The 22247-nt window shown below is 47.9% G+C and overlaps 1 protein-coding gene across 1 annotated transcript in view; it reads right to left on the reverse strand.

Moving 5' to 3' along the window:
* CORO2A (coronin 2A) overlaps positions 1-11179 on the reverse strand; it is a 57197-nt gene extending 46018 nt beyond the window's left edge. The window contains exon 1 of the mRNA XM_015420670.1: positions 11137-11179. Within this exon, the coding sequence (XP_015276156.1) occupies positions 11137-11139 (3 nt within the window). The 5' untranslated portion in view covers positions 11140-11179. The remainder of the gene's footprint in view (positions 1-11136) is intronic.
* Between the last annotated feature and the right edge of the window lie 11068 nt (positions 11180-22247).

The raw sequence follows: 22247 nt of genomic DNA on the forward strand, positions 1-22247 counted from the left end.
GCAAGCCCAATCTCATCAGATCTCGGAAGCGAAGCAGGGACGACCCCTGGCTGGAAGGGCGACCTCCCAAGAATACCAGGGTCGGAAGGCAGAGCCAGGCTATCAAGCCACTTCTCTGAGCGTCCTCCATGCCCCAGTAGGAGTTGCCAGAGGTTGCCATGGTTTCCAGGCATGGGTACACAACGCACACACAAAAGAATCATGGCCACTGACAGCTTTCAAGATTTACTGAATTTCAAGCCATGTTTCAGTCTTTTTCTGTATCTCTATGGTTACAGTTGGCAGGTCACTGGCTAATATGAATTTGCATGCGATTCAAGCTATTAGTCAAATACACGGAGACGTCTCATTCAAGAAGGGCACCATTATCAGAAAACTCCTAATTCCAAAGCACATTCTTGCTTCTAAGACTGAACAGCTGCTGGTCCTCTGGTCCTCAAGGAATACACTTTGAAGCCACTTTCAGCTGCCTGTAGTCAATCAGACCCTTGATGCCTCAAGGTCAGTATTGCCCAGTATAGCCCAGGGTCTCAGGCAGAGGTCTTTCGCATCTCCTACTGCTTGGTGTTTTTCACTGGAGGTCCCAGGGTTTGGACTAGGGACCTTCTGCATGCAAAGCAGAGGCTCCTCCCCTGTGCCACAGCCCCGCCCCAAATGCTCCCTTCTTGTCTATTCATACATCCCTTCTAATGTCCTGGCCACACTGGTGGACCTCCTGATGGCACTGTTATTTCTCGCCACTGTGTGACACAGAATGTTGGACGGGATGGGCCTTTGGCCTGATCCAACATTGGCGTCTCTTATGTTCTTATGTTCTTATCCCATCCTGTGGTCCAGAGATCCTGGGATTGTGCCATTTCTAGCTACGACAAGAGGACCAGAATGTCGGAATGTTCTCTTACGTCAAACCTTCCCTGCCCACAGAGAGAAAGAATTCTAGCCTAGCCTTTCTTGCAAACATGGAGGGTGGTGTTATTTTTTTAAATACGAAGCAAGGTCTCCGGGCTTGAAACCAAACCCACCAATGATAAATACTTATGAGACTCCAGAGTAGTTGTCTCCACTTCAGCAAGAGGAAATAAAAATTAGGTAATTCCACATGTAGAAGAATTCATACTTCTTCTGCCCTTTTGTCTATAAACCGAGACAGGAGAAAAGCCATTATTTAGCAAAGCAAGGACATTATTACTCTATCCACAGTATCTAAACAGAAGGAGTAATTAATTTTTTTAAAAAAAGAAAAGCTGCGTCTTGCTGTGCCAACTGAAACTTGGAAGATTTAAGGGTTTTTTTATACAGAAAGTGAAACCGCACTCGACGACTTTCGCTCTGCCAATACCTGAGCAATTATAACTGCCACTTCTCACACAGGTATAGCCCGTTTCTTAAAGTTATCAGTGGAAAACGGAAACAAAGAATGACAGTCAAACCAACTGAAAATCCACTTATTATGGTATCTTAGATACTTCACATCTCTCTTGTACATTTTGGTCCTACCCTTCCTCCAAAGAGCTTGGGGGGGGCTTTTATGGTTCCCACCTCCCAATTTTATATCTCTATAATGACAACCACCCAGCAAAGAAGATCAGGCAGGCAGAGAATGACTGGCCTGAGGAGAGACCCAGTGAGTTCTGTGGTCAAGCGGGGTTGTTGAACCTGGGGGGCTTCTTCCGGGTCCTAGCCTGACACTCTAACCACTAAACCACCCCAGCTCTCCTTTCTGCCTGATCAGTCACTGGCATTTCCGATTTGCAAAATAACCGATTTCCCGCTCAAAATTTCTGCAGCGTCTCAAAGACATTTTCATTCCGAAGGGTAGATTCGCCGCTTGCTAATTATTTGCAAAGGTGCCTGAAATCTGAGACCAGGATACCAGATCACTCTTCTGTCAAAATTAGTATCATAAGGTTACGTCGAGCCTCCCATTTTACCCCTTCGCTCTTAGACATCTCCCACACTGGTGAAACATACTGTAAGCTCCTTGTAGCAGGGACCTATCCGTTTTGGCCTACATGAAATCAGGCCTTCTTGACTTACACAGAAACTCAGAGGTGGAAGGGGACCTCAACGGTCACCTAGTCTGACCCCCTGCGCAATGTTGGAAATTCACAACTACTTCCCCTCCACTGTTCCGCTGACCCCTGCTCTAAATGAACCATTGTGACCCATTAAGCTGAGTACAGACAATGTAATGTTATCAGAGGCATGAGAAATCCCTTGTTTCTTCTACCTGGCGAGGCATGTCTTAATGCAAGCGCGATAGGCAACATGGTCAACTTCCTGACAGCAGCTTGACCGGCAGAAATCAGCTGTTGAATCGTTCCCCTCTGCACCACGGAGGTGAGCTGAGCATTATCAGCTGCTAATGTCTGCAGATCAAAGTACTCTAAAAGCCCCAGGCCCAAGTGCTTTAGTGTTGAATTGATTAGTCTGACCATCCAACCCATCAGCCATGGATTGACAGGGGGTTGTCATATTCCTAGTGGGCCACCGTACAGAACCGGCTGGCTGGCTTCAGCTTGGCAGGTCCCCCATCAAGCAGCCGTATATTCTACTGACCGAACCCTCACCATAATTAATAATAAACCAGGGGGGATTTTTTTTTGAAGCCACTTACCTTTCATTGATTCGCGACCAGTTCCCGATAGATTAAATATTCCCTGGAGCTCTGCTGGGTTACGCTGTGCCGCTTTTCGTGAAACCAAAGATGTGGAATGATTAAAGAAAGAATAAGAATTAGGGACAAATGCATTCAGCAGCCCACGCTGACTGACTCTGCGCGCCTAACTCCCTTGCCTGCACCCGTCCAGTGTGAGTACAGAGCAAACAAAACAATGAAATTGGAACCCGAAACCTTGCCTGCTTGGGCGTGGCCTCAGCTGCCTCCTTGTCGGTCAGGTGAATCAGCTCTGTTTACAGACCGTGCATGTTTGCCCATGACCTCCGGGTATCAGTTATCCGCTCTGTTGTTTGACTAACCTGCCCCGGGGGCACCAGCCAAGGCTCAGGTATAATTCCAAGGGCTTCCACTTAACGGGGATTTCAGTTCAAGACAGACGCGAGGTGGGTCTAGACAGTTTCCTTCACTGATGACTGCTTGTTCAGAGGCAGTTCAAACACTGATGTGACATAATTCCTTCTCCTATCCTTGCAAAAAGAAAAAGAAAAACCCTTTCACGGCTCTTTTTCTCAAGCAGATTATAATAAACCATGCATGCACCAGTGCTACTGTTGGAAGTGTAAAGGTAAAGGTAAAGGTCCCCTTGCTCGAAAGCCAGTCGAATCCGACTCTAGGGTTGCGGTGCTCATCTCTGTTTCAAAGCCGAAGAGCCAGTGCTGTCCGAAGACGTTTCCGTGGTCATGTGGCCGGCATGACTAAACACCAAAGTGCACGGAACGCTGTTCCCTTCCCACCGAAGCGGTACCTATTTATCTACTTGCAATTTCTTGCTTTCAAACTGCTAGGTTGGCAGGAGCTGGAACTAGAGACGGGAGCTCACTCCGTCATGCGGCACACTCGGGTCTCGGACTGCTGAACTACCGACCTTCCACAGCCTGCAGTTCAGCGTCTTAACCACTTGAGCCACCGCAGCTCCTTGGAAGTATACATCCCCTTAAATACTCTCTACCACACATACAGACCCTTCAAGCTGCCTTCTATCGAATCAGACCACTGGTCCACTGAAGCCAGTTTGGTGTAGTGGTTAGGAGCGCAGACTCTGACCTGGGTGAACCGGGTTTGAGCCCCCACTCCTCCACATGCAGCTGCTGGTGTGACCCCTGGGTCAGTCACAAGTTCTCTCAGAGGTTCTCTTAAGGGCAGTTCTCGAGAGAGCTCTCTCAGCCCCACCTACCTCACAGGGTGTCTGTTGGGGGGAGGGGAAGGGAAAGGAGATTTGTAAGCTGCTCTGAGACTCCTTTGGGTAGTGAAGGGCAGGTTATCAATCCAATCTCTTCTTCTTCTTCTTTTACCTCACAGGGTGTCTGTTGTGGGGAGGGGAAGGGAAAGATGATTTGTAAGCTGCTCTGAGACTCCTTCGGGTAGTGAAGGGCGGGGTATAAATCCAATCTCTTCTCTTCTTCTTCTATTCCAGTGGTCCCCAACGTGGGGCCTGTGGGCACCACAGCACCCGCTAACAACTTTCCTGGTGCTGCCAAGCATTTCTAGTAAGTGACTTGGGCCAGCTTCAGCTTTTGCCCAGCCGGGCTTCTGATTGGCCACCGGAGACTTGATTGGCTGTGCCCCCACAGCACAAGGATTTTCACTGTTCCACTGAAGTGAGCTGTGGTAGGCCTTTTGCGGCTGGCTCTGCTTTCCGCATTAGCCATTTTGTGGCTGTGCCCACAATGCTGTTTCTGAAGTCCGAAAGTGCTGTCTCAAAAACGTTGGGGCCCCCTGGTCGAGTCAGACAGGCAGCACCCTCCAGAGCCTCAGTCTTTCACATCACTTAATTCCTGACGAGAGAACGAAGTTTGGTGTAGTGGTTAAGAGTCGCGGACTCTAATCCGGAGAACTGGGTTCGGTTCCCCGCTCCCCCACATGAAGCCAGCTGGGTGACCTTGGCCAAGTCACAGTCCTTTCAGGGCTCTTTCAGCTCCTAAAAACGAGTCTAGCTCACCACAAGCACAACGCTCAGAGCTAGAATTTTCAGCTACCAGACAATTCTGGGACCTCCTGGCTATTCTACACACAATGCCACAATACGATAATTATTAATTACTCCCTGACAGTTTTAAATGGAGAGGCTGGGGATTGAACCAGGGACCTTCTGCACACCGAGCAGATGCTCTGCTGCCGAGCAGTGGCCCCTCCCTCGACATTTATGTCAACGTTGTCACTAAGAGTTTGGGGCTCCCCAGCCTTGTAAAAGCTCGGCTGGGTGGCCTATCACAGTACTTGACAAACGTGGACAAACATGACCTAATCAAAGAACGAGTATAAAGAAAACAGTCGTGAGTGTCTGACTCACAAATCAAGTAGTCAACAAGACTTGCAAAGAAAATGCTTACTATGTATTACATTCTGGAGTACTACAACACAATAAATGAATTCCTACCAAATCGTAAGAAAATCCTAGTGCAAAGGTACATCATCAACGTCGTCTCCGGATTATATAACAACATTTCAAAATTGGCTCTTTCTCAGGAAATGTTAGGCAAAGGTAAAGGTTCCCTTGCTCGAAAGCCAGTCGAATCCGACTCTAGGGTTGCGGTGCTCATCTCCGTTTCAAAGCCGAAGAGCCAACGCTGTCCGAAGACGTTTCCGTGGTCATGTGGCCGGCATGACTAAACACCAAGGCGCACGGAACGCTGTTACCTTCCCACCGAGAGGTTCCCTATTTATCTACTTGCAATTTCTTGCTTTCGAACTGCTAGGTTGGCAGGAGCTGGAACTAGAGATGGGAGCTCACTCCATCATGCAGCACTTGGGTCTCGAACTGCTGAACTACTGACCTTCCACAGCCTGCAGTTCAGCGTCTTAACCACTTGAGCCACCGCAGCTCAGTGTTAGAGTAGTACAAAAGTTCTCTTGTTCATAAAGTGCTTTACAACAAGTCATGAAAGATATATTCAGATAGGACGCTGATCTCAGTACATGTTCAGGCTCAAGTATGCTGCTAAGCTTCTAGTGGATCCTAGGCGTCTCACTTGTATCCCATAATAACATTGCGTTATCACCACCGCCGTCTTTTCTTTGAAAGCCAGAGGCACTGTGCCTTTGACTTTTTTAGGAACTCACACACCGTGTGTAGAATCAGCAAGCCGGCCTGAAATACTGGTGGCTCCTAATCACATTGGGGTTGCTAGGTCCTTACCTGCTGCTGGCAGGCGGAGTGGGGCAGGGCATTCTGGGATGTCGTTGACGCGATGATGTCACTTTCAGAAGTGACATCATCGCATTGGTGATGTTGGAGTGACGCTCTATTTGGGGGGCAAAACTCTATGGTAAAAATGGCTACAAACAATAGTGTTTTGACCCAAAAGTAGAGTGTTGCCCCTGATGTGATGACGTCACTGAGGGACGTCTTTTAGGGGGTGGATTTTCCCCCAGTGGCCAGCTGGCTGGTGGCAGGCCCAAGCCCGCAAAAGCAGGGGATCCCCTGCCCCTACCTGGGGGCTGGCAAGTCTAAACTCCAGGTTGGAAAATTCCTGGAGTGGTCAGAAACAGGGTTGAGCCTGGGGTGGGTGGGGTTTGCGGTGCCACCTTAAAGACTAAGATTTATTCCAGATATGAGCTTCTGTGAGACACTGCTCACTTCTTCAGATGTGTAAAGTGGACTTTGAGGGGGCACTGGACTTTTGTTTTATTTTGGTCCACAGGACATTCCCGCCCCCGCCCCTGAGAGCAATTAGCTTTTCTTTCGCTTTTAGCACTCCGCAGCACCAAACAAGATGTGGCGGTTCTATATGTCTCAACACAGATTATGCCCCAATCGCACAGGCAGAGTGGGGTGGGAGGTCTGTTTGAAACAGCAAAATTGGCACAACGGCAGAACCTTCCACCCACCTATAGATTACCTCCCTGGCGTCTGTCTCCCCAGGGGTTTTTCTCCTGCATGGAGTTCAGGTACGGGGAGTGCGCCAAGCTGGGGAAAAATGCTTAGACAGAGGAGATGAAGAGAGATAAGTAACCTGGGGGGGGGGAGGTTGGAGGGTTTTAACCTCATACCTTCTACTCTGAAAAAATCAAACCATTCCACCTACACCCCTGCCCCACTTTTGGAATGACTGAGACTGATTTGTGTTTAAAAACACAGACCTGCTATTTCCATGTCTGCTTTGGCCACTAGAGACAGGGGATTTCTTTCTTTCATCAAATAGACTATTCATCAAATAGACTGACACAACCTTCCAAGGACTTAATAAGGACTGGGGAGTCCTCAGCCATTACTAGTCTTTACTAAACTGGAGAAATCCACATTATCACCAATAACCACGATTGTAAATCATCTCTCTAATGGTCTTGGTTATTTTCACTGGTACTTCCTGCATCTCAGATCTTTTCCTCATGAGATTTTTTCACCGGTACTGGACCCAAACTGTTTTAGTTTTCACTTTGTTTGGGGAGTCATCCGCCCCCCCCCTTCATTTTTATCTGGTTCTTTTGAAGCCACTTTTACCCTGATCTTTTTCTGGATGCCACTTCTGAGTTGCCTTTTTCCTTGTGTGTAATCTTTCTTTCTTCCTTTTCCTGCCCTCCCCGCCAAAGCAGGCTCAGGGCGGCTTTGTCCCCCTCACTCCCGCCCACCTCCAGACTGTGGTCCATTCTGCATCTGGCATTCGCTCCACATTTTATCAGCACTGGACCTGGTTCCCCCTTGCCTCCGAATATCTGTTTTCACTGCATCGCCTTGGATCACTGGTATGCAGATTTTCCTGTGTCAGTACTTGCCTCAGCGGTCATTAGCCGCCTGAGCCAAGTAATTCATGGTGAGGTGATAAATACAGAGGGGAAAATAGGGGTGGGGGAACTGATGAAGATCAATGAAGCCGTGTCAAGTTGTCTGCTTATTGTTCCCCTGGAATCAGAGCAAGGAAAAGGTGCTGCTCAAAACCACGTTCAGATACCCCCGGAGGCAATGCAGTACTGACTGCGAAGTCACCCCTGAACGGCCATAAATCTATGCAGAAGGTGTCATAACACCCGATGAACAAAGAAAGTGAAAGCGGCATGCAGTGTAGAGGGAGCTTAACCTCCTGACATGGCTGTGGAAAAACTGCAAATAAACAGATGGGTGCAAAATCAGCCTGTGGTATTCAAACCACTCCCTCGCCGCCCCCTCCCCGCCCAAAAGACAAGTGGTTTCTTTTTCTAAGGCACTAAAATATCGAAATATCGCTAGGGCTTTGTAACAACAGGCTTGGCAAGTCCTCCAAATCCCCAACTGCAAATTGCCCAAGGAAGCATTGCCACTAAATGCTGTCACAGCACAGAGATTCCAAAAACAATTAATGTTCCTTGTTTGGTTCAGAAAAACAATGTGACCAAAAAACAACAACACACCACCCGAGGAGTTCCTCGTGTCTAGTACAGTGACTAAGAACATGGCTGCCCTGGTAAATCCTAATAATAACCCTGTGAGGTAAATCAACATTATGTATACAGATAGTGACACTGTTCCTTGTAAAATCCCAACAGTTTACGACGCACACACCTGAAATACTGCCTCCCTCGTTAAGATATCAAAGACCTTTGAACGATGCTTCCTAAGAACACAACAGCAACTTCCATACAACCACACCACTCCAAGGTCTTCTCTTTGCTGCTGCAACTGAGGAAGGGCTGAAGAGTTTGGGGAGTTTTTAGTCTAGAAGAAAAGATGGCCAAGGGGGCGCATGATAGAGGTTTATAACATTATACATAGAGCAGAGAGAGTAGATGATACCAGAACTTGGGAGCACCCAAGGAAGTTGATGGATTATTATGGTTACAGGACAGGCGAAAGGAAATACTTCTTTACTCAATGAGTTACTACATTGTAAAATTCACTGCCAGTGTACATAATGGTGCCCGTAAGCACGGATGGCTTTAAAGGGGGATTAGACAGCTTCATGGAGGAGAGGTCCATCAAATAGCTACTAGGTCACGGTGACTAAAGGGACCCTTCACATACAGAGGCAGTAAAGCTCTGAATCCTAGTGCTGTGAGGCAGAATCAAGGGAAGGCCTTGTCCTCTGCACCTTGTTTCTTTACCCCTCCAGAACAACTGGTTGGCTGCTGTGTGATCCAGAATAGCAGACTCAATGGACCACCAGTCTGATCCAGCAGAGCTCTTCTGATTCAACACAGGGGTCAAGGGGGATTCTGTAAAGGTGGGTTTCCTTGCATTTTCTCTGCCACAGTCCACCCCGCCCTTCACAGTAGCTAGCCAGGGGGGGGGCTTTTTCAACATTAATCTGTCTATTAGGTCCTCTAAATTCCCAGCTTTCATTTTTTTAAAAAGAAAGGCCGGTCTCTGCCCCTTTCATTATGAAGCCATAAAGGGAAAGATGTATATATCTGCAAAGAAAAGCAAGAGAGACTTAAGGTGTCTTTTTTTTAAGTGAAAGCTGGGAATTCAAAGGACCTAGAAGACAGATCGTCACAATGCTGCAGCCATTTGTGAGTTACTGATTTTTTTAAAAAAAACATCCTAAAAAAGTGCTCCAGCGGTGCTGGGGGGAGGTGGAATTGGGCTGGGGGAACTGCACTCATGTGGGTGGGAGACCAGAAAAGAACCAGACTCCCACCCACCACAGCAGCCACCCCGGCTCTGCTGTGACCATTCCTGAAAGAAGGTTTAGGAAAGATGGCAGTGAAGCCAGGGGAAAGCTGGAAGGTACAAGGGGAATACCCACAATGCTGTGTGGAAGCTGGAGGGGAAAACCCCGCTTCCTGCCAGCATAGCCATGTCTGCTCCGGTCTGTTGGCAACTTCACAGGGGTGTTCCTGTTGCCCACCCCATTTTTGAGACTCCCTCTCACACAGCCAGGACAAAGCACCTTTCAGAAATACTGTCAGACCTTGCCATTTGTGCTCAGGGCTAAGTTGGAAGAGAGGAGGCAGATTTTGCTGAATGCGGTCAGATCTGTTTTATTGGTTTTTACAGCAGTCTCAGTCTTTTCGGACGGGGCAGGCTACCCATCCGAACAAACACTGCCCATGTCAGGGCTGATTAAGCTTAGGTGCTGGCTGAAGCAACGTTTCAGCAGAGGACTTCTCGGCTGACAAATCACTTCGTAGTCACCACACCAGACACAAGGAAGGAAGTCAGATATGTCCCCGTGTCATATTGTTGTTTCTGATGGACTATGACCACATCCAGTGGACAGTTCTTCTGTTGAGGTCAGTTACAGCCTGATTCTATTCAGTTAGGCCTCAAGTCAGCCTAGGAATGGGCTGCCGCTGTGGCTCAACTGGCTGTGTGAGATTATTTTATTGTAGTGGTTTTTAGGCTGGCTCCTTTCTATTTGCGCCGATTATGCCATCATTTCTGCCTGCCGGCATCTTTTTGAATACACAAGAAGCTGCCTTATACTGAAGCTGGCTTATCAAGGTCACCGTGATCTCTTGTAACTATTAGTGGCTCTCCCAGGTTGCAGTTTAAAGTCTTTCATTTGACATATTCCTTGATCCTTTTGAAAACTGGCGATACCGGGGACTGAACTTGAGATGTTATGCATGCAAAGCTAGGTACTCTTCCACTGAACCACAGCGTGTGCTGTCTTAAATAACCAAAGGATTTATTACACTGCTGAAACGATTGTGCCGCTCATTTTCAGATGGCACATCGGGAAAAGGCTGGGGTTTCATGGAAGGTGTTCCCTGATGAGAAGAATGGTGGATGACCTTCCTGAAGAAACCTGCCAATTATTACCGGACTCCTCCAGCAATAAGGAGCCTTGGGGGAAAGCTGGTTGTGTCCCTGAATGCACACAAAGCAACCGGACCCTGCATGAGCTGAATTTGTACCTGGAACATTTCCCACAATCCTCTACAGCATGCTAGGGTTCCATGGCAGGCTAAGTCGCATGGAAAGGATTCCCGGGAGGTCGAAACCCCGATGTACATGCAACGCTTTTGAAAACGAAAAAAGTGAGTCTTGACCTGGATAGCCCTGACAAGCCGATCTCGTCAGATCTCAGAAGCTAAGCAGGGTCAACTCTGACAAGTACTTGGATGGGAGACCTCCTTGGAATACCAGCAGTCAGGAGGACAGGGGCAGGCTTTATTCAGCCACCTCTCTGAATATCCTCCAGGCCCCCAGTAAGGGTCAGTCGCCAGAGGTCGACATGACTTCCAGGTGCACACACGCGCTCACACACACTCACATATGAAAAATACAAAAAATACCAAAAAAGAAAACTTAAAAGAGTGCCATAATAATCAGCCACTAGGTTTGGCAGGTCCCTCTGGCCACTGGTGGGGGATAGGGGGTAGGGCTGCAAGATCTAGGCTAGGAAACCTCTGGAGATTTGGGGATGGAGCCTGGGGAGGACAGGGACCTCAGTGGGGTACAGTGCCAGAGAGTCCACCCTCCGAAGCATCCATTTTCTCCAGGGGAACTGATCTCTGTAGTTCGGACTTGAGCTGTAATTCCAGGGGATCCCCAGGTCCCACCTGGAGGCTGGCATCCCTATCAGCTATGAACCCACCATTTTCACTCCGGAGCCAGAATTTCGTCTTGCATTCAGATCTCCCTCCTGGCAACGATGCCGAAACATTTCCAAGGACGGCTGGAAATGCGGAAACAGCTACAATGCGCCAGCCCCTTTGAATCTGCTACCGTTGCCATTTATTTTATTTTGCTTGTGAATATCAAAGGTTTCCAGCGGGACTGCTGCAGGGAAGCTTAGTCTCCAATGCCGTGCCGTTAAAACCTGCACGTTTATTGAACTGTGCGACGACAAGCCTCCACATGCAGGCATTTCTAGAAAGATGCTGACTTCGTAGCCTGAACGGCTTTGCTGAACCGGGACATCTGAAATCTTGTCAGCGAGCCAGATCTCTGCTTCTAGGGAAGGGTGAAGACCTACTGATAGGAGGCACTTCCCAATCCTAACACGCAACCCTACCGCAGCTCTTACCGAAAACAGAGCTGCTTTTCTCAGGCTTGTTCCCGATAGCTTCTCGTCGCACTCTCTGCTCTGTCGTTTACCCCCAGATGCGGGATAAGAGGGTCTGCGTTCACCCGTGCATGCTCAAAAGCTGGGGGGGGAGGGTCAGACATTCATTTGGGCTTGTTCAGAAGTCAGAGTCAATATTCATCAACGCTGGAGCATACGTGGCATGTGCTGATCTCTCTCTTGCATTTCAAGTGCTTGTAACTATGCAGAGAGGGAGGGAGGGGTGTACAATGTGATAATCTGGGCTTTGTTTTTTCCCAAGGGACATTTTTTCTTTAAAACCTGGCAAGATAAGTCTTTTTATGACAGCAATCTGACATGCGCTGCTCCAGGGAAGTGCAGTGAAATAACTGCATGGATCATCAGAATCTATTGGAAACTTAAAAGATGCACAAGGTTTTTTTCAGCATACGTTTTCATGGACTCGGGTTTATTTTGCCAGATGCACTGGGTTCTGGTTCCAGAAACCTTACGCTGGGATAAGAATCATGTTTGACCTTCAGACACCACTAGATTCCTATTTATTTCTTCAGCAACAGACGATCATGGAATTATGCGATCAGGGGTCATTTCGTAGAAAGAGAGGTGCAGGAGATCATTAGCATAACTCATTAGCATAACTTATTTGCATATGCCACACCCCCTTCCATCACTGGAAGTGTGTCAGAAGGCAACACCCACCACTCAGGGTCCACTGGACTCTTTTGGATTGCTAGCTATGGGGTGGGGGAAGGTGCAGATCTGCCCTCACAGAGGAGGGAGAGCTTGTACCTGAATAAAACGTGGGTCTTAAAGGTGCCACTGGACTGTTTTGGACCGGGGGGCCGGGGGGGGGGCTCTACAGCTTACCTGGCTGCTTCTTGCTCTGACTGAGGGCTGCTGGGAGCAGGGGGCGGGGTTTGCTGCATGTGCCCACCCCCTGGGCTCTTTACTGCCGGAGCTCCACTCCTGTGCGCTCCTGCAGGAAATGACCCCTGTATGCGATCCAGGGGGGCAGCCGTGTTGGTCTGAAGCAGTAGAACAAAGTTTGAGTCCAGTGGCATCTTTAAGTGCAACAAAGTTTTATTCAAGCTTTCGTGGGCATGCGCACTTCCTCAGATACTGACTGGAATGGAATGAATATTGGGATGTATTTCTCTTGTCTGGTGACAGAGGAGACATAACACTGCACAACCATTCACCCCACCTCAAAGAAATGTGTGCTGTTAGTTTACCTCGATGCTTGAGAGGAGACAAATGGAGCATTCTTAAAGTAAAGGTAAAGGTTCCCTTGCTCGAAAGCCAGTCGAGTCCGACTCTAGGGTTGCGGTGCTCATCTCCGTTTCAAAGCCGAAGAGCCAGCGCTGTCAGAAGACGTTTCCGTGGTCATGTGGCCGGCATGACTAAACACCAAGGAGCACGGAACGCTGTTCCCTTCCCACTGAAGTGGTACCTATTTATCGACTTGCAATTTCTTGCTTTCGAACTGCTAGGTTGGCAGGAGCTGGAACTAGAGACTGGAGCTCACTCCGTCATGCAGCACACTCGGGTCTCGAACTGCTGAACTACCGACCTTCCACAGCCTGCAGTTCAGCGTCTTAACCACTTGAGCCACCGCAGCATTCTTAGCATTCCACAATTAAGAAGGATACATTTCCTGCTTCACCATTGGGAGTGTCCCAAGGTAGTGGTTTATTGGAAGACAGTTATTCAACAAATAGAGGATATTGTGGGAATTCATCTTCCTAACACTCCACAATCTATTCTGCTCAACTATTGGGAGAAGGATACTTTCTCCCGCACAACTAGGGAACTGGTTTCAATAATGTTAATTGCAGCGAAGACCTTGTTGGCTCAAGTATGGAAGACGGAGGAGATGCCCTCCGTTAAACAATGGCTTGCAAAATTGTGGGATTTGGTAGTCATGGACAAACTTGCATGCCAACTGTTGGCCGCAAAAACTCCGGCAAAAAAAATCAAATTTTGTTGAGAAATGGTTTGTGTTTTTTGACCATGTGTCTAAGGTAAAAAAATGCAACTACTGAGCTACCTACTAAATATGTTGATTTTGTTTTTTATTGATTGTTATAAGTGGACTGTTTATTACTGTTTGCTGTTAAATGTTATTATTTAAAATAAAATATAAAGTTATAAAAAGGATACATTTACACATTCGTCTCCTATTTTGACATATTTTATTTGCTCCACTGTGCTTCCCCCGTAATTAAATCCAAGCAAAAGGTGACCATATAAACTTAGCCTGTTATTCCGGTTTGGTCCTTGCATCTGTTAAAACATCTTCATCATGTTGTATGCTAATTTGCTGTTCACCATCTGCCTAGATGTATGGACTGTTAGCTTCCATTTCTATGTATACGAGGAAGTGTGAGTGCACACAAAGGCTCATACCTTGAATAAAACTCTGTTCGTCTTAAAGGTGTCACTGGACAAACTTTGTTCTATGGAATTATATGCGCCATGATTCACCCCCTTTACTCACAGCCAGGAATTCTATCTGCTAACCAGCTCCCCCTGCTGGTCAAATGCTATATATAAAAATCCCATCCATTGGAAATTTGACGCTTTACAACACTGATTTCCCACAAGCGATAGGAAGCTCCAGGAGAGGTTTTTACAGGATGAGCGTCCTTTTGCATAAGCATAAGTGCCTTCTATAACAGCTTATTTGCAAATGTGTCGGTTGAGCAGGTAGCAAGAATGTCGATGCAAACCATACCTCCTTCGAGCGGCATCCACTTCAACTCAAAATCAAACTTCCCCTTGCAGTGCTCTTTGCCAGGTTGGTCTGTCCCTGAAATAAGACCACACATTCCAGGAGCCCCCTGACTGAGTCTCTGTTAACTATGGAACGCAATGCAACACCAAACAAATACCAAGAGAACGAGTGATCATTTCTGCACTGTATACCTTTAACAATACATAGGATTCCTCTCCCCACCCCTGGGGGAGGCAGCCCCCGATATAAAACAAAGTACCGTTTTCTTACATTTGTTATTGACTGGGGAAAATGGGGTATTTAGAACTCTACACAGAGCTTGGCTGTAATTAAGAAAACTTAACAAAATGGGGGGGGGGGGGTTTCTTTTTTACTTTTTCAAAACTGCCATTTAAAAAGCCAGCAGGGTATAGTGATTAAAGTGTTGGATTAAGTTCTGGCAGATTCAAATTCCTACTGTGCCACGGAAGCCGGGGAGCCTAGGGACAGACACGCTCTCAGCCTAACCTACCTCACAGGGTTGTTGTGAGGATAAAATTGAGACAGGGGACTATAGTAAGCTGCTATAGGTCCCTTTTGGGGAGCAAAGGAGGCTTTAAATAGCTGAAATAAATAAATGTTACCTCCTTTAATTAAACAACCATTTAAACTGTAAAAATACTGTCTTTTGAATAGTCACACGCTCACAGCCTAACGCACGTACCTATTTCTTACACATCTGCTACTGACTTTTAAGAAAATTCTGACATGTTAATGTGCTTCAGTGTCAGTCTTATGCACAGACCATTAACAGTAATGCCAGCTTTGGAAAACACACGTTCTGCAGGCACCGATGATCCTGGAATGCTCAGGCAAACCTCTACTAGTTTTCTGAGCCTTGGAGAACATTTAAACGTTTACGGCATCATACAAATGGTAAGCCCTGACCTGTATAGCCTGGGATAGCCCCATTTCAGCGGATCTCAGAAGCTAAGCAGGGTCTGCCCTGGTTAATACTTGGATGAGAGACCACCAAGGAAGTCGCAGAGCCAGGCAATTGGCAAACCACCTCTGAAGGCCTCCTACGGTTTTGCCATAAGTCGGCTGCAGCCCCACAGCAAAAACAACAACAACAGGTAAACGCATCCTTCGCATTTCATCGTTTAAATGTTAATAATTTTACACCCCTAATTTGCATGCAGGATAAGTTCCGTAGATCCCGACACAGTTACAGCAGCCGAACACCTAAATAACCAGCTGGGGCGTGCGCTCTGTCTTCTCCAGTGTCCTGTTTTCGACACTGGACAGCGCAGATGCTCCCAGAAAAGTAGGGCAGCGGCCCTCCCCCACTGTTCATCCCCAGCATTCGGAGGTGCCTCGCCTCTAAAGGCCGTGCACTATCGTAGCTGTCGGCTGGCTTACCCGCCCGAACGCGTCTCTTTCAAAGCTGTTGGCACAGCTGGTGGGCAGTGAAATGTGTAAGTTAATTGTGCAGCGTGCCAAAAAAGGGGGGGGGCTATTCTCTTTTGCCTGGCTCGAAACTATTGACAATCAAATTTACTGGGTAGTAACCTTACACTTTGGTATTATGGGGGGGGGGGTTAAACACCCTCTCCCCAAGCCATTCATAACTTCCTCAACCTCTTTTACATCCCATCTTTCATGTCCCGTCCCCCCCACACACACACCACAAGCTCATACTTATTAAGGGCTTTGATATTATCACAACCACGCATTGAGGAGGCGGGAGTTGCTCTCAAACTGAGATGGATGCGAATCCCACCCACCTCGTCTAATGGACTAGAGCGGCAAAGCATTTCTGAACTGTGCTTGCAGGCTGTCCAGAAAAACAAACCCTATCACGGCGAGAGAAGGAATTTATACCCATCACCGGTTCCTAGAAATGTATTTGTTCCCTCAACAAGCTGGATTTTTCTCACAGAATCTTACTAATGTGTCAGGGCTGCTATATTGGGGTGGGAGGGGTGTGCATTTGCTTTTAATTAGGAAAGTGGTAGAGTACACAGATTAGAACAGACTTATGCCCCCGAGGAAGAACAATCAAGCCCAGGCCACACTTTGGAACCTTCCTTACAAGGGTGAACTTTAGCCCCTGAGCGCACACGGGCCAAACAGCTCCCAGAAAGAAGAGCTGAGAGAGCGGTTTTCCTGATTAAGAACATAAGAGACGCCAATGTTGGATCAGGCCAAAGGCCCATCCAGTCCAACACTCTGTGTCACACAGTGGCCAGAAATACCAGGTGCCATCAGGAGGTCCACCAGTGGGGCCAGAACACTAGAAGCCCCTCCCACTGTTGACCCCCCCCAAGCACCAAGATGACAGAGCATCACTTGCCCCAGAGCCCCTATCTATACCGTGTGGCTAAGAGCCACTGATGGACCTCTGCTCCATATGCTTATCTAATTCCCTTTTGAAGCCGTCCATGCATGTAGCCGCCACCACTTCCTGTGGCAGTGAATTCCATGTGAATTCCAACACGCTGCAGCCACAGTTGTACGGGCTTGTCTTCATTTTTTTTGAAATGTTGGAAGCGCATCTTGTATTTTGCATTTTTCCCCCTTTTGCCATCAAGGCAGGAGATGTTCAGAGGTGGTTCTGCCTCTGCCTAGCAACTAGGGATGCCAGCCTCCAGGTGGAACCTGGGGATCCCCTGGAATTACGGCTTATCTCCAGAAGACAGAGAGTAGTTCCCCTGGAGAAAATGGATGCTTTGGAGGGTGGACTTCTATGACACTGTACCCTACTGAGGTCCCTGTCCTCCCCAGGATCCATCCCCAAATCTCCAGGAATTTCCCAACCTGGATCTGGCAACCCTACTCCCCCAATCCCCCACCAGTGGCTGGTGACGACGACCTGGCAATCCTAGTAGAGACCCTGGAATTCCTTGGTGGTTTCCCATCCAAATACTAACCTGCTTAGCTTCCGAGATCTGACAAGATTGGGCTAGCCTGGGCTATCCGGGTCAGGGTATTTTGCGTGCTCACTTTGAACCTTTAACCAACCCTCCACCCCCCAAGGTAGATAAGAAAGTAATCTTCAACCTCTTGTGGCCTTGGACTTGCCTTTAACTGTGCAGTTCCGCAGGGCCTGCAAGACGGAGCTCTTCCGCCAGGCTTCTGAGTAGGAGCCGCCGCCGTCACTATACCACCAGCGCACTGCCACCACAAAGGTGTGGATACCATCAGGGTGTTAGACGGCCCTGGGACGAAGACTGAATGGCAGTGTCGCTTTGGAGCTTACATCATTGTTCTGGGTCTATCTTGCCAGAATCCATCTTGGAATCATGGACATTTGGAGCACCAGCACTTTACTGTATTATTGTACTGTTTTATCTTGTCTTTAGCTGCTTTAAGCATGGCCTTAAGCCCTAATTTTTAGCCGCCCTGAGTCTGAGGGGAGGGCGGGATATAAATCGAATAATAAATAAATAAATAAATTTAACTACAACCTGAATGCCCAGTTTGCTCCCCCCCCACACACTTTACACATTTCTCTTTTTCTCCCTCACACTCCCTCTCTTCATGCTGATCTACAAAAAGTGTTTTAAGCAGTCGTTTCTTCTTTAGAGGGAAAATTGGAAACTTCAGCTCTACGAAGTAGGCTTGGGATTTCTGGCAGAGAATTCTTAGCACCACCTTGCATGGAAGTCTCCATTGTTGTCTTAGAAAATGCATATGATATGATGTCGCCGCTGGTCCATGATTCACTTATTGGATCCCGACTCACCAGTCAAAGCCCAATGGAATAGATACCTTTAAGTACATTAAGATGGTGCCAGAGTTCAATTACACAGAGCTATCTTGCCCTGATAGGGAACCAAACCTGGTTGCAGTTGGCTTAGCTGTCCTACTACGGCATGCAACACAAGACAGCTTGGTCCCACAAACTTCTGCGGCTTCCCTCCTTCGGGGGGCCGCGTTACCTCAGAAATCGCCAGACACCTGCCATCTGCTCCCTCCATTCACGTCGTGACACCTTACACGGGATGCTGTATCCAAAGCAAGGCTCCCGTTGGGAACAGAGGAGGCACGGGGAACGGCTGCCATCTCGGTCTGCTATCGAAATCAAACGAGCACCAGAGAGATGCCTTTGGAAACGCTGAAATGCAGAATTAGCCGCACGCAGCTGGCTGTCACAGCCATCCACTAAGGGTCACTTCACAGGGCTATTCTGTTCCTGTAAATGTAATTAACTCCAAGTGTTAACCGCAGCCCTCAAAACCACAAAAGGAGATTGTTTTGCCTTCTGAGTAGCGGCTCCCGACTGGTCTTTCGGTCAGCTCTAACAAGCTTGGGCTGCACCTTCAATGATACCACACGTTTGAGGTTGTGAGTCTTTAAAAAAACCATATACTGTGGGTTTTAAAAACCCCTAACCCTATATATATGTGTATGTGTGTGTATGTGTGTGATAAGGTTTCAGATTGGTTTAATGTCTTTCTTTTCAGTGTATGCATGTGCTAATGTGATTGAGTGTGAACTTTTAAATCACGTATTACCATGGGGCAAAGATTGAGGATCTAGAGCACTTCAGACTACAGTTGCCAGATGACAACCCAGAGACAGTCAGTATAGTTTGACCTCTTGGAAATGTTGCCATCGCTGCATCTCCCGTTCAATATCTTGAAGAGTTCAGCCCCTGAACCGCCCGCTGAAGCGAGCAGAGCTTCAACCGGGCCCCATGTCCTACTGTGGGGCAGGCAATGAGATCTTACAAGAAGTCAGATCGGTAGGGCCATGACCTCTGGTGGAGTAAGAAAGCTGTTGTCATCCACTAGCAAATTTTCTTCTTCACTCTTAAAAATGTGGGCTCATTCTTCGGGCCTGTGCTGGACCATTAGGCTCAACAAACATTTTTAAGTTACACAGGAGGATCCTACCTGCTTTTCCACTTCTCAGTGTAGCCACCATTCCATGGTGGTTTTCATCTGTAGAACCCCCAGCACAGTCCTTCCCTCTTTCACCAGTGGAAAAGCTGCTGGATGCTGCCCACTAATTGCTTTTCTCTGCCATATACCATACGCATCCTACGTTTCCTTCAAGAGCGCAGGATGACTTAAACACCAGGTTCTCATTTCCCCCTCAAAGGTACATCAGCTATGAGGGAGTCACCGGTAAGCTTCACAGTCAAGGTGAGATGACAATCTTAGCGTGTGTTTCGGTTCGCAATACAACACACTTCAGTCACTGTGAGAATGATTTTTCCCCCCTGGTGTGTGAAAGGACGTGTCAGGAGATCAGAAATGGGTAGAGAATGGGCTCTGATATGGTACAATTAAAAGCCCTGTTACACCACCACCGCAAATTTGTCCCTTCTGTTATGCTTCTGGCTCTGCAGGAAACTCAACATGAAAAGATTATCTTTCCTAGCACCCAGGAAAAAGGAACAAAACTCTTGTGTTCTAAAAATGATAATTTGCAGACCATTTTATGGGAACACGGAGTCCGCAAAGACATACAAAAAAACCCCAATTAAAACATTGTTAAAAGGAAAAGCAGATTAGACAGAACGCTGTTAACTCAATAGCTTCATCTACCACATTCCGGAACTGTGAAACAGTTTCAAGGTGATGTATTCTACAGTTCAAAATAATTGTGCGCTCTCTCTCAGAATATGCGTAAGATTTTGCATTTGCTACTCTGCCTTGCTGTCTCATTTCAACAGCCTCATCTATCACAACCGCCCTGACCTGGATGGGCCAGACTACCCTGATCTCACCACATCTTGAAAGTTAAGTGGGGTCAGCCCTGGCTAGCATTTGGATGGGAGACCCCCAAGGAATACCAGGGTCATGATGCGGAGGCAGGCAATGGCAAACCACCTCTGAACGTCTCCTGTCTTGAAAACCCTACGGGGTTGCCGTACGTCAGCTGTGACGTGATGGCACTTTTCACCACCCCTGTATCTCTGCTAAACAGAGCTGTGAGAGGGAGGATACTGAAAGGAAAGTGGATTCCAACAACACCCCACAACAGGGTTAAACAGGAATTAAAACGGGATTCCCAAACCAATTCAACTCCTTACAGCCCGCTGCTTAACAACCAGAGCAGCAGTCTTCAACCCAGGGGTCATTTCCTGCAGGAGCGCACAGGAGCGGAGCTCCGGCAGTAAAGAGCCCAGGGGGCGGGCACATGCAACAAGCCCCACCCCCTGCTCCCAGCAGCCCTCAGTCAGAGCAAGAAGCAGCCAGGTAAGTTGCAGAGCCCCCCCCCCAGTCCAAAACAGTCCAGTGGCACCTTTAAGACCAAGTTTTATTCAGGTACAAGCTCTCCCTCCTCTGCGAGGACAGATCTGCACGTTCCCCCCCCCCCAATAGCTAGCAATCCAAAATAGTCCAGTGGTGCCTTCTGACACCCTTCCAGTGATGTCAGGGGGTGGGGCATATGCAAATAAGTTATGCTAACGAGGTATGCTAATAAGTTCCTGCACCTCTTTTTCTACGAAATGACCCCTGCTTCAACCTATCAGTTGGACACAGAGACCAGAGGCAGAGCCCTGCCTGCTGGATAGCAAACCCTGTAGAGCTGCCATATATTGCCACTTTTTAGAAGGCCCATACTTCTAATGCGCACAGGCAGAGGAGAGCAGCAAAATGGCAAGGTCACTCAGTGGTGGAGAGGATTCCTCTATAGCTTGGACCTCTTGGTTTGTTCCTCACTATGGGACTATGTGGTGGCTCAAGTGGTTAAGACGCTGAACTGCAGGCTGGAAGGTCGGTAGTTCAGCAGTTCGAGACCTGAGTGCCGCATGACGGAGTGAGCTCCCGTCTCTGGTTCTAGCTCCTGCCAACCTAGCAGTTTGAAAGCAAGAGATTGCAAGTAGATAAATAGGTACCGCTTCGGTGGGAACAGCGCTCCGTGCGCCTTGGCGTTTAGTCATGCCAGCCACATGACCCCGGAAACGTCTTCAGACAGCGCTGGCTCTTTGGCTTGGAAACGGAGATAAGCACCGCAACCCTATAGTCGGATCTGACTAGTTTTCGAGCAAGGGGGAAATGGGACACCACCTTGCATTTCCTGTCCCTGACTCTTGATCTGCTGCTGCCTCTTCCTGTCATGTGACTTCCTGTCACATGCTTGAAGCTCAGTTATTCTTATCATATGGCAATGTGTGTAGTATAGCTAGGAGATTCTAAGACTGTCTGACAGCCAGAAGTTCTAGCTCTTTTAGCGTTATGCACCACTAGGTGGCTGAGCTAGACTTGTTTTTAAGACAAGAGAGGTTTCAGGGGTGGTTTTGCCATTGCTTGCCTCTGCATCATGACCCTGGTATTCCTTGGGCTGCCAAGGCCGACCCTGCTTAGCTTTCGAGATCTGATGATATCGGACTAGCCTGGGCTATCCAGGTCAGGGCTTGAAGCTCAGTGAATCCCGTGCTCATGAATTCCCACATCTGGAAAGGCTGAAGACCACTGAGGCACACCCATTATGAATATGGGGGACCCTGAACAACATCTACTGATAGTCATACATTTTGATTTTTCACTCTTTTACCAAGCCTTATGAACCGGTTGTCATCACTTTGGGGGTTCCTATCTACTGTTTATTTCATTTATACCCCACTTTTCTCCGTACCACTTTGGTGGGAAGGTAACAGCGTTCCGTGCGCCTTGGTGTTTAATCATGCCAGCCACATGACCACGGAAACGTCTTCGGACAGCGCTGGCTCTTCGGCTTTGAAACGGAGATGAACACCGCAACCCTAGAGTCGGACTCGACTGGCTTTCGAGCAAGGGAACCTTTACCTTTACCTTTCTCCCCAACAGGGAACCAAAACTGCTTACACCCTCCTCCTCTTTTCCATTTTATTCTCACAACAACCCTGTGAGGCAGGTTAGGCTGAGAGCATGTGACTGGCCCAAGGTCACCCAGAAAGCTTCAATGGCAGGGCGGTGATTTGAACTTAGATCTCCTAGATCCTAGA

This window comes from Gekko japonicus, unplaced genomic scaffold, assembly GCF_001447785.1.
Source record: "Gekko japonicus isolate JY-2015 unplaced genomic scaffold, Gekko_japonicus_V1.1 scaffold1242, whole genome shotgun sequence".
In the NCBI taxonomy this organism is placed as follows: domain Eukaryota; kingdom Metazoa; phylum Chordata; class Lepidosauria; order Squamata; family Gekkonidae; genus Gekko; species Gekko japonicus.